At 40.0% G+C, this 12,731-nt stretch overlaps 1 protein-coding gene across 1 annotated transcript; it reads left to right on the top strand.

The window, feature by feature from the left end:
• Positions 1–6,820: 6,820 nt before the first annotated feature.
• si:dkey-172o19.2 lies at positions 6,821–8,616 on the top strand. Its single transcript, XM_034293942.1, has 2 exons — positions 6,821–7,079; positions 7,490–8,616. The coding sequence occupies exon 2, from the start codon at positions 7,496–7,498 to the stop codon at positions 8,585–8,587; it is 1,092 nt and encodes a 363-aa protein (XP_034149833.1). The 5' UTR covers positions 6,821–7,079; positions 7,490–7,495; the 3' UTR covers positions 8,588–8,616.
• Positions 8,617–12,731: the final 4,115 nt, after the last annotated feature.

A 12,731-nucleotide genomic window follows, 5' to 3' on the forward strand; every position in this document is an offset into this window, starting at 1 on the left:
TCAATTGAATTCAAGTCTGGGCTCTGGTTGGGCCATTCCAAAACGTTAATCTTCTTCTGGTGAAGCCATACTTTCGTGGATTTGCATGTGTGCTTTGGGTCATTGTCGTGCTGAAAGGTGAACTTCATCTTCAGCTTTCTAACAGACACCTGTCTGCCAAAATTGCCTGGTATTTGGAACTGTTTGTAATTCCCTCCACCCTGACTAAGGCCCCGGGTCCAGCTGAAGAAAAACAGCCCCAAAGTATGATGCTGCCACCACCATGCTTCACTGTGGGTATGGTGTTCTTTGGGTGATGTGCAGTGTTGTTTTTGAGACAAACATACCTTTTGGAATGATGGCCAAAAAGTTGAGATGACTGTCTTCATTATGTTCCATGGTATATCTAATGCTTTGGAAATTATTTTGTACCCTTCTCCTGACTGATATTTTTCAACAAAAAATCCCTCTGATGCTTTGGAAGCTCTCTGCGGACCATGGCTTTTGCTCTGAGATGCAACTAAGAAAATGTCAGGAAAATCCTACTAGAACAGTTGAACTTTATTTGTGATTAATCAGAGTCACTTTAAATGATGGCAGGTGTGTAATGACTTCTATAGAACATGAGTTTGAATGTGATTGGTTAATTCTGAACACAACCACATCCCCAGTTATGCAACCAGGTTATTGTAAGGTTTTAATTTTAAATTATTCCCTCTCGAAAATTTCAGTTTGCTTTTCAATTGAATTGTTCACATTATAGGTCACATTAAAAGTGGAAAAAAGTTCTGACATGATTTATCTTTGTCTCGTTCTTTTACATCCAAAAAACCTGGCATTTTAACAGGGGTGTGTAGAATTTTTATATCCACTGTACATTCTGTCCTTTCAGAACACAGAGGCCTTCCTCTGTCACACCCCCCCTCCCTATTCCCTCCTGTTCCTACCTCCCTCCTACTCCTGCCCTCCCTCCTTCTTTCTCTATCTAGGGGAAGACAGACAGTGGCGGCTGGGGATGTATCTCTCAAAGCTCCAGATAATGAGTCTGTCATTAGGAGGGCCTATTAGTGCCCTTCAGAGCTGCAGGAGAACTGAGATGAGGACAGAGGGGCACAGACAGCTCCCTCCCATGGGTGGCTACTATGTCTTCATCCCCAAATGGAAGGTCATCTCTATAGAAAGATCTCTATTTATTAGTCTGCCATCATGATGAAACATTTCCAGACAACTCAACTAGGAAAAGTGCTTGTGGTGTAACATGTTAGGTCCTAAACAATGAAATTGTTTATGGAATAACACAGAGTGCTATATAGAACCTTTTTTTATGCTATTTTTAGTGCTACTTTCGTTCATGTGATAATTGTGTTTCGTAAAAGACAATGTCTTTTGATAAGGACCACATTGCATTCCGCATGTATGATCACTTTGATAACAGTTCTGGTTTAGATGTCCTTCGCATTTGTCTTGTGTTTATCTCATGTCATCAACCACAGAACCAGGCTGCAGTTCAGCATGTAAACAAGTTGGGTCACACTCACAGGAATGATGCCGGCCAGAAAACCAAGGTATCCACAACAGTGGAAACTACTCGGTGGCCTGAAATCGTAAAGGAAACCACGGCAACTGTCATAGCACCAGGACAATGTATTTGGTAAGAAGTCCATTGTGTCATTGTTTAGGAGATCAGAAGTGAACGTGCAACGCATATCACTGTCCCCTGTGTAGAATAAGAACATCAACAAAATATGTCAAGCATGTTAAGCATGGCATGACTGAAACATTCATTATGTAATCAAACTCAGAGCCTTAGTACGCACTATACATCACACAAATCCATTCTTCAGGGAGCACGTCTTGTCCTGTTCTTTGTTGCACTGCCACCTGGTGGTTGTTTATAATCCCTGCAGATAGACGTTCCCATCCGTTTCTTAGTCAATAAACAATTTCTATAAAATAAACAAGCCATTATGTCTTACACAAAGTTCAAATGGTTTACATTCATTTCATTCATATTTAGCATCATGTATTTTACTCATGCCTTCTACATGATTATTCTCAGAAAGGCCCCATCCTGACACTTGAAGCAGCTGTCTCTTTGAGAGCATGTGTGTCTTTTATCAGGGACAATCAGTCCCATCTATTTTTAAATGTGGGCCTGCAGCTGAGTGGTTTTCTGAGATGCGTTGTGGCATGAGGGTCTCAAACCTCCACTGACAATGAGACCAGCCGACCGGGGTTTTTCCACTGCAGTTAAACTGCTGTCCGTTATACCTGCTAAACCTCATGTGTCTCAGCAAACACACAAACACACTCTCACACTTCAACGATAATCCACCACACCACTGGAAATAGCACAACAGGTGGAGGCCTACATTATCATAGTAACCAAATTGAGACAGTTGTTAATTGATGTCCAGACACACAGAGATGGATGGATAGATTGTGTTGTTGGAGGCAAGTTAATCAGTGCCACCCTGTCAAACTGTAGTCCTCAATTGCAAAACATACTGTTGACACAGAAAGGCCTTCAGAGAAAGGGGACTGGAGTCCGTATTATGCATGCATTATCTGGAATGCAAAGATCACACACACACACACACTCTCTATTGCATATCTACACACCATACGCTTTCTGGTGTGCCTCAAAGGCAAAATCATTACCCTCTGAGCCACCCAATCCAGACATCAACGGTAAACTATGATCTCTGTGACTCTAAATATACTACTGGATCTGACATTTCACAGTTTCTATAGATAGGACTTGTCATGACTGAGTTGATCAGTGAGGGTGAACCGTGCTTTTCACTTTGAAGGGTCTACCTGCCAGGCTCCAACCAACCTCCGCACTCAGTCACCCAGTCAACCAGTCACATGTCTTAGATAGCATATGAGGAGCTGAATGAGGCCGTGATACTTCCTGTGAAAAGTGGTTAGCAGCTTAGCTGACAGAGGAGGAGCAGGAATCATGCAAAGACAATTTCAAATGGGTATTGTGACAAATATGGGCATAATGGTGAATACATAATAAGCTGATTTAAAAAAGAACCGTCTCTTATTCACACCATGCTTTGTTCTGTTGTCAGCATGCACATACTGTACACACACTTCTGACAATTGCTAATGGAATCCACAATAAATAAGGCCCACATGCCTATGTCAAACACTCAGCACTGATGCAAGATAAGCAGATGTAGTACACATCACAATGAGTCACTTTGTGGAAGTAATATATTTTCGAGGTACGTGGGTGGGTATGTGGGTGGGCGGGTGGGCGTCCAAGTGGGTGGATGGGCGGGCGGATGCAGCATCCTGTGTACGTTGGCTTGGACAGGATGGGGGTTGGTAAGGTGAATGGCTGAGATGGACATGGGTCAGCTAGTTGCCTATAGATATGCTAGTCTGCTTTGTTGACATACTGTAGGCCTGTATATGCAGAGGTGGAAAATCTCACGCCAGCATACAGTAAAGGCAGGAAGTGGTTTTGCCACATAAAGAACTGAAACCTGGGCTGTATCTCAATAGCTTACAGATGCTTCCACTCCTCATATCCTCCCCTCCATCTGCAGTAATGTGAGAATTTGATAGGTGAGAGCTAATACACCATCTGTTTTCAGTTCAGAACCAGTAAATGGGATTAAACCACGTTAGACTACTATGGAGATTTACATTCAAACATTTTATGAATTTAGCAGTCACTTGAGTTAGTGCATTCAGCTTAAGATAGCTAAGTGTGATAACCAGACAAACCAGTTATTTTAAGTACACACTGTGAATTAGCTATCAGCATTGATGGTGGTAGAGGAAAAAATGAAAGAGCAAACATTGGTTCATGAAAGGCAACAGCGGGCTGAGGAGAACCTGCCCTCTCATTTGCATGGGACTGCCAAGAGACCAAAGGTGGCAGAAGAGATTGGGTTGGGATGTGGGGTTTGATCCTAGCCTGATAGTAGGTAGAGACAGTTCCACTTGCTAAAGCCCTAAGGCCGTGAGGTGGCTGCAACAGGAAGCCAGTGGACCATATCAAGGAGTGGTGATATGATAGAGCTTGGGAAGCTTGAACACTAGCAGGGCTACTCCCTTCTGGATAAGTTGCTTTGGTTTGATGGTACAGGTAGGGACCACTACTAACACAGTATATTCAGTAGTCCAGAAGAAAAATGCCAAATCCAAGGGTTTAGGATATATGCTCAATAATGTGTGTGGTTAGGGTTTAGTCTGTGTTGGAGAGCTTAAACCTGCAGAAGGAAGTCCCCCACTTTGATGTTTGTGGAGAAGGACAAGTTTCCATGTCAACTGTGATGGAAAGGTCTTGAACAGGTGTAAACAGGTCTTATCCCCGTCAAGGTTGCGCTAGAACTGGTGAAATTGATACTCCCCAAATAAAGTGGAACAGAATCATTGCCAAACATAAGAGCGCCACAGAAAGAGTCTCCCCAGGTCAAAAATCCCTCTTAACCCCTCTGAAAAGGGTCAAGATAATCTGCAGCAACTGAAATCATCTCGCACAGTCACTGAGACAATTGTACTATCACCAACAACAGCACTTGCTCCACAGAGAGTGCTATGCTAGGTACCAGGGAAACAACATTATCAGTGACATTTTTACAAATTTGAGGTCAGTGGTCTGGCCAAAGCACTGCGAAGTGTTTCCCATTTAGGGCACAGCGGAAATAACTCATTGCTAGTGTGAATAGAACATTTCATTTAGATTGTATGTTAATATTGTTAAATGAAGATGCATTTTCTAAAAGTATTATAGTGTAAAAAACCTCTAATTGCAAGACCAGAGTTCAAATCAAGCTTTCAGATAATCTGAAAGGTACCATGCAGGAGAGTGCAATTTGCCACCACGCAACGAGTGTGTTTGTATGTGTGTGTTTGTGTGGGGAGGGGGGTGGTCAGCGATTAAGGTTGGGCGCCTGTTAGCTCTGACGTGCACTTCCTGTTTGAGTTAGAAGTGTGGATGACATGTCTTAACTCATTTCGAATTAAGCCTACCGGGAATTGGAGTGATGAAGCACAGCCTTAACTGCATATTGGACGTAAAAAAATTAAGGGGGAAAAATGTGTAAAGTATTAAAGAATACTAAGGGATCACTTACCGTCCTGTATGAGCAAGTGAGAGAAAGAATTTTTTCCCTACATGAACAACTACAGGTTTGGGTCAAATCCAAAGTAATTCAACACCCCCGTTTATTGGTGGAATAGGATGTTTATCAGCATGGAAATAATCTGATTTCAATATGCCTGACAATCGGAATTCCTAGTTTGTATACTGCTCTCAATCAATGCCTTCTAACCAAAATGACTGAGCTTGAAATTATATTGATGTTGCCTTAAGAGTTTTGCAAAGTCGTTAGAATCACTGCTAATGATTTATGGTTGCCATGTTGCTCCTGCCAACTGTAAACGTTATTTTAATAGGGCACAAGATACCCAATCAAGATATCTTCATTGTCTGTTTTCTATTAATTTGATATCATCTTATTTAATTGGGAAAACGTGGAGGTGTTGCTTGTAGGAAACCCATAATAATGTAATCCCTTTTCAGATTCTAAGGAAGCCAAATATATAAAATTGATCTGGTTTTACTGTCCACTCGAATAACCACTTGTAACAAAATGGCAACTACTCCAGCTTTGGGATTTGCATGTCCTAAAACCTCTATAAGCCCTATTAAAGCTACAAAACAGTCAAATTATCAATATTAACACATGAAAAACTGAAACAATAATTTATAAAATGTACATTATTTTAGATTTATAAAATAATTACATTTACTGGAACGATAGGCCAGAAGAGCTCTGAAAACTATTTCCCTACTAAGCCACGCCTCTAGTCAAGGGCTCTTTCAGGAACTGTTTTCTATGTTTTAACATTTGATGTTCCCCAAAGTGCACCTCAACTATGAACCATTGTTTGTCAATGGTTCCTTGAGGAACTGGGGCTTCCGTGAAGATCGCCACTAAAGACTGTACAGACTGTTATCAATTAATTAATTATTAATGACAATTAAAACTATGATACAGTTTATTTACTCTACGTATTCCATGCAATTTTAGCCAATCACTGCCCTTTATGAGGCTTTCAGAAAGCCCCCTTCTTTTTTTGTTGTTGTTATAGATGTATGTATCAGAGGAATGGGAAGTCATTATAAATACTGTCAACCCTAACAGGGTTGAATTGAGTCCATGTATCTTTTGTGATTGGCCAAATTCTACTACTGATGTAATTTAGACTTTGAGTTTATTTATTTGTAAGTTGGTCAACTTTAATTTTCACTTGGACATTAAAAAGTATTTTGAGCATTTTGTTCTTTTTCAATATTATATTCACCAAATTGTGTAATACAGTGAAATGAAATACTTATATATTCTGTACTTACCGATGTTCACTGTAAATAGATGTTCTCATCTGTAAATCTATCCTGACTCCTACAAAAGACAGTTGCTTTTTCATTTCTGAAGTATAAGAGCATTTCTTGTGGTAAGTTGGACTAGATATGAAATCAGGTGAATGTTTGTGGTTTAACCCTTCCAGTTCTTAGGAAGTATAGAAGAGCCCTTGTGAGTCATCATTAGAGAGACTGACAGATTGTTGAGATTTTGCAGTACACAACTATAGAAGACCTGTGGGTGACTCACTGCAATTTTCATGCAACCTGTTTACCACAGCACTACCTTTCCTGACATGACCGTCCCCTAGTTGCTGCCAGGACAACCCCCTCTTACCACATGGCCATCACCTTGGCCATCAAAACATGCACGATGTACTGTAGACAAACACTAGCCCATATGAAGAAAACTCTGATTGGAAAGGCTACACTACAGACATAGGACAGGCAATTCATTTCTTGACACATTTTAAACAACCTGGCCCTTTATTTCTACTTTCTTAACTCCTGCAAAAACTAGGCATGCCACCAATAATAACCGCTGTTCGTTTCTCTTAAGCATACAGATGCGCGTGCACAGAAATAAAAACCACTACACACGTGCACACAAGACACAAGACCAAAGCATGAAAGCTTTCACTGAGTGCCAAATGTGCTTCATCTCATTATCACTATAACACTTCACATCGGAAACACCAACAAAAAGGTAGGCTTTCTACAGCTAGTGTCTACTTCTGTACATTATAAAAAAATTACTAAACATAATTTATTTTTAATGACAAAATGTGTCAGAAGAATTAATAAAATGCTAAATGTACTTTTATTTTTTTAGGTATGTTTAGGTATGTTTCACATGGTCACTATAAAGCTTACCACAACGTTATTTTTAAACACTGGCAAATTAGACCACTTTTAACATCCTCTGATGTTAAAGGTTAGCCTCTGATAACTGGTCTTGGTTAATTTTATTATAAGCCAATTATTGTCTATGTAATTATCCTAACATTTTATTTAAGCTGCACATCCACGATGCATTGCCATCCATTGTAATAAACAATGTTGGAATCCTTTCTTAAAAAACTATTTGACTACAGACCTATATCTGTGTCCTGTCAGAGCCTCATGACTGACATGTCGGCCCCGCAGAGTAGCCATGGCACCCCAGACGATATGTGCCGGTCCTCCGCCTCCTCCTTGCTGGAGAGCAATGGTGGAGAAGAGGAGGCGTTAGATCGTGGCCTCATCTTCCCTGTGGCTCGGTCATGCCTTCTAGCCAATAGAATATTGAAGCTCCGGACCTGCCCGAACTACATGTCGCTGAAAACCCGGCGCAAAAGGGAGATGACACCCGTTGAAAAGAAAGACGCCAACTACTGGGATAAGCGTCGCAAGAACAACGAGGCGGCCAAACGCTCACGAGAGAAAAGGAGGGTAAATGATCTGATGCTGGAGAGCCAGCTGCTGGCCATCAGTGAAGAGAATACCATGCTGAGGGCTGAGGTGCTCAGCCTACAGTATCACATCGGCCTAGGGAAAGAGGCAGGCCAAGCCACCCGGCCTTTCCATGGCCCGGCTCCACTGCACTATCCAATAAAACCCACCCTATTTCACCCAGGGGTTGGAGGCCACCCCATCTCCCTCCTGGGGGACCAGCATCATTTGGAGGGTCTGTACCTTAGAACCAGGGTGCAGCCTACATCCAAAACCAGCGTTGGTATTCTGGGTGTCGATCAATGTAGTCCTCAGAATTTTTGGAATTCAGGTCTTTCTCACTATGTTCCTCCCTCCTGCAACTCCCAGAGAACAGCCTGTGCTTCAGAAAGCTCTGGGTCAGTTGAACAGGAGGAATTTGCTCACCAGGTCTCATCCAGTCATGATCTTCCTAGCGGCCTGGAAGCAGCTCCTGCCTCAAACAGAGCCTTTCTGACAGCTTTTCACACTCTCCCCTCTTCTCCCATTCTTCCCACATCCTCATGCCCACCCCAAAGTTGGCTGCTCCCCAGTCTGAATCCCATGCAGGCTCATACCAACCGCCTGCTGCCCTGCAGTTCACCCCACCTCCCCCAGGCAGCCCTGTACCCCAGCCGGCCTCTCTACCTGCCACTGGAGGATAGTGCGAGGGAGCACCAGCCCCTAGATATACACAGGGACTACAGGGACAGATTCAACAGGCTGGGACAGCTCAGGAGGTACCTCAGTCGAGACAGCAGCTAAAAAGCATCATTGTGAAGAAGAAATACTGTAAAGGCATTTGTCAAATGTTACAGTAGATCATGGTAGATAACATTTGGACACGGTATTTAAATTAACAATTGTGAATCATGGTTTTAAGATATTGTTTATAAATATTTCATGTATATGAATTACATTTTATGAAATAACTAGGAATTGAATGAAGGAATGTCAGAATGGTAGATGTTGAATAAGATGACTTGTATTTGTTTTGCTATGCCTGAATTAATTGAAAATTACAACAGTAATGAAAAATCACAATTTTTCCAATTGTTTTTTTTATTGTTATTAACAACTCAAATGCATCCATATAACAAAGTCATATAACAAATAACATAATATATTGAACTCCAATTTAGTTAAATTAGTGATTTGAATAAATAAGACCTCTTGTGTACCCTAAAGCAAGAAAATATAATTTTTCCTTTTCATTAAACAATTATAGTATAAATATTTATTTCATATTATTGGCCTACACAACAAAATTTTAATGTACACAAGTAAAAAATTTGCTATTAGAACAAAAGTTTACAAAAACAGGATTCTTATTTGGCCGTATAACGTATCTAAATGTTCCTCAAGGTATGACACACAAATTATTTTGCTTTGCCAATTTGCACAGTGAAGATAACATTCTTTTAGGTAGAATAGCCAGATAAAATGTCCTTTTAATTACATTTATTACTGAACAAACACATAAGAGCACAAATTATATTTTAAATTAAGAAAGAGTCTTCAAAGCCAATCCAGAAATGTTAAAATAATTTACATACAACTCAATTTAAGCACTTTTCTCTATTAGCCTAATGTCAAGAATATTTAAAACAAGAAAATAAACCTTCTAAAACACACTCTGCAATTATAGATAAAAAATGCTATTGCTATTTGTTTGAACAAGCAGGCATAAATCATATATGTACCATTCAAATGAATCTTGTGGTTTCTTTGCGGTATGAGAAGCAAAAAAGCTGACTGCTCTTTCTGGTCGGTGGGTGGTAATCCCCTTTATTCCCGCACTGTGAATTCCCTTTATGCAACTACTGCACACTGCAGACAATTATAATTTTATTAAATACATTATGGTGGAAAGTGTTTTTCAATTACACTGTGTGTTTCCTTCTTATCATTATATTATCATAATTGTGGAAACACAGGCCAATGTTCAATTTCTAGCTATTTAGGCTACAGTAAACATGCCCATGCAAATACTTTCCCCCAATTATGTTGTAGAAGTGACCACTACGGTTTATAAACCACATTTATTTGAATACTTTTCAGATATAGGTAAGACAATTCAATACCTTCAGAATTTTATGTATTTTGCCTTGTATGCTTTTACAAATCAGTTTTATAATTTTTTTTTAAATTAAAGGTCATTTTTATTTTCAAAAAAATGTCAGCTTCTATTTTTATGTACACTATCGTTTAAAAGTTTGGGGTCACTTAGAAATTTCTTTTTTTTCCATGAAAACATACAGAACTAACTAAACATACAAAATAATTAGTTTGAATAGGAAATGTAGCAAAATAAATAGGAAATACAGTCACACAAGGTTAGAAATAAGGATTTTCTTATTGAAATGATAATTGTGTCCTTCAAACTTTGCTTCCCTCAAAGAATCCTCCACTTAATGCAGTTACAGTCTTGCAGAACTTTGGCATTCTAGCTGTCAGTTTGTTGAGGTAATCTGAAGCGATTTCACCCCATGCTTCCTGAAGTGCGTCATTATATGGTCAAGCTGCTCCCACAGCAACTTCGGTGACAGTGATGGCCACTCCATTACAGCCAGAAAACCAGCTGACTGCTCCTTCCCTAAATAGTTTTTGCATAGTTTGGAGCTGTGCTTTGGGTCTTTGTCCTGTTGTAGGAGGAAATTAGCACCAATCAAGTGCCGTCCACAGGGTGTTACAGAATGGAGTGATAGCCTTCCTTCTTCAAGATCCCTTTTACCCTTTACAAATCTCCCACTTTATCACCACCAAAGCACCAGACCATCACCAGACCATTCCAATCTTCCCCTGTCCGGTGTCTGTGTTCTCTTGCCCATCTTAATCTTGTCTTTTTATTGGCAAGTCTATGATATGGCTTTTTCTTTGCCACTATGCCTAGTAGGCCAGCCTCCCAGAGTCGCCTATTCACTGTTGATGTTGAGACAGGTGTTTTATGGGTACTATTTAAATTAATGAAACTGCCAGTGGAGAACCTTTGACGTGTCTGTTTCTCAAACTAGACACTCTAATGTCAATTTGTGCACCAGACATTTTCAAACTAGATACTCTCTCTTGCTCAGTTGTGCACCAGGGTCTTCCACTCCTCTTTCTAATCTGGTTAGAGACAGTTTGTGCTTGGCTGTGAAGGGAGTAGTACACAGTGTTGAACGAGATCTTCAGTGTCTTTTCAGTTTCTCAATTTAAAATTATAAACTTGTATTAACAAACACAACGTGCCATTGGAATATATATGGGCCTGTTCGAATAGCAGTAGAATTTTGGCCCACTCTTCCACATACACCTGCGGACCCAGCAACACATATTTTTTGGAAAGTCCTACCACAGCATATCAATTTGGTTTACAGTACATTTGAACATTACATAGGCCATTCAAAATGCTTACCTTTTTTTGCTTTTAAGCTATCATGATGTAGAGCTGTGCCTTAGTTGCAGCTCAGGGGTGGTCGAGTGACATTCTGCATTGATGGCAAGTTTGCCAAAATTCACCTGGAAACACCTGTTAGGATTTGTCGAGTATTCAGGAAAAATACTTTATTGACATATGAATATAGCAAACATGTATTCTTAAATGTGAATACAAAATCTATGAAATAAGTACAGACATATTTTTTTCTGTTTTTCCCCTTGACATCAGATACGGAGAGTTGTTCCTTAAGCTTTGTGTTTATTAATAAATGCATATTGTTCTGAGTCGCTGTCCACGATACAAGTGACGGTATCCCGGGCAGACGATAAGGAGACAAAGATGTGGCTGACTTCAAGGAGTGTGCCAGACCAGGGACTGCGGATGAGAATATACAACGTGCATCTAGGGACGATCCGGCTTTGTACAACTGTCTTTCTTGGACTCACATTGTCTGGTGGCGTGGCTGTTGGTGATGGTCGCCGTCCGGTTGGAGGGGTGCCCTCCGGATATCGGAAGCTGTGGAAACGCCTGAGTGCCTTCTGAGCTGAGAAAATATTATTTACTTGTATATATAACATTTTGGGTTTTATTATTTTGGGGATAGGGTTCCCGGGAGACGGGAGTCTGAGAACATATCCCCATCCCTTTCTTTCTTGTTTTATATGGTCTTGTCTGTCTTTTACTCTTTCTGTAAATTACCCCACAGAATCTCCCTTTAGAGGGGGTGGGTGGAGTAGGGCAGTGCCAAACGTTGGTTCCCCATTGTGTTTCACCTTAGGACAGTGGTAGTATTTAACACCAAACTATTTGTAGTTTTATACTTAACCCTTTGCAGTGTTTTGCCTTTGATTATTTGCGATGTCATTAAGAAATGGTTTAGTTTGGAGTGATATTGTGACATTGTAGAGGGGGAGGAAGCCCATTAATGGAAGACCTCTTCTGTGCCCGGTATAGACCGGGGAGATTTGAGTGTTGCTGTGGGTGGGAAGAAAATTGAATGTATTTTATGAATCTTATAGTGTTATTATTGAAACTAACTTTGTAATAAAAATTACCTGTGAGGATTTATAGTTATACTTATATTTATAGTTATAGGGCTTATAAGTTTGCATACCCTGGCAGAAATTGTGAAATTTTGGCATTGATTTTGAAATGACTGATCATAAAAAAAAAAAAAAAAACTATTTTATTTAAGGATAGTGATCATATGAACCATTTATTTTCACATAGTTGTTTGGCTCCTTTTTAAATCATAATGATAACAGAAATCACCCAAATGGCCATGATCAAAAGTACCCTTGAATGTTTGGCCTTGTTCATTGGAGTTTTTATATGTAATAAAATGGTGGGGCACAAACATTTCAAAATATAGGATACATACCAATAAAGCTACAAAACACCCTCTTGCTACTGATGTGCTTATTTAACACATCAACAAACAGCGTGGCTCCACAAAACACTTTTAACGACAGAGCGGCTATCTCTACC

This window comes from Esox lucius, chromosome 8 (genome assembly GCF_011004845.1).
Source record: "Esox lucius isolate fEsoLuc1 chromosome 8, fEsoLuc1.pri, whole genome shotgun sequence".
Lineage (NCBI taxonomy): Eukaryota > Metazoa > Chordata > Actinopteri > Esociformes > Esocidae > Esox > Esox lucius.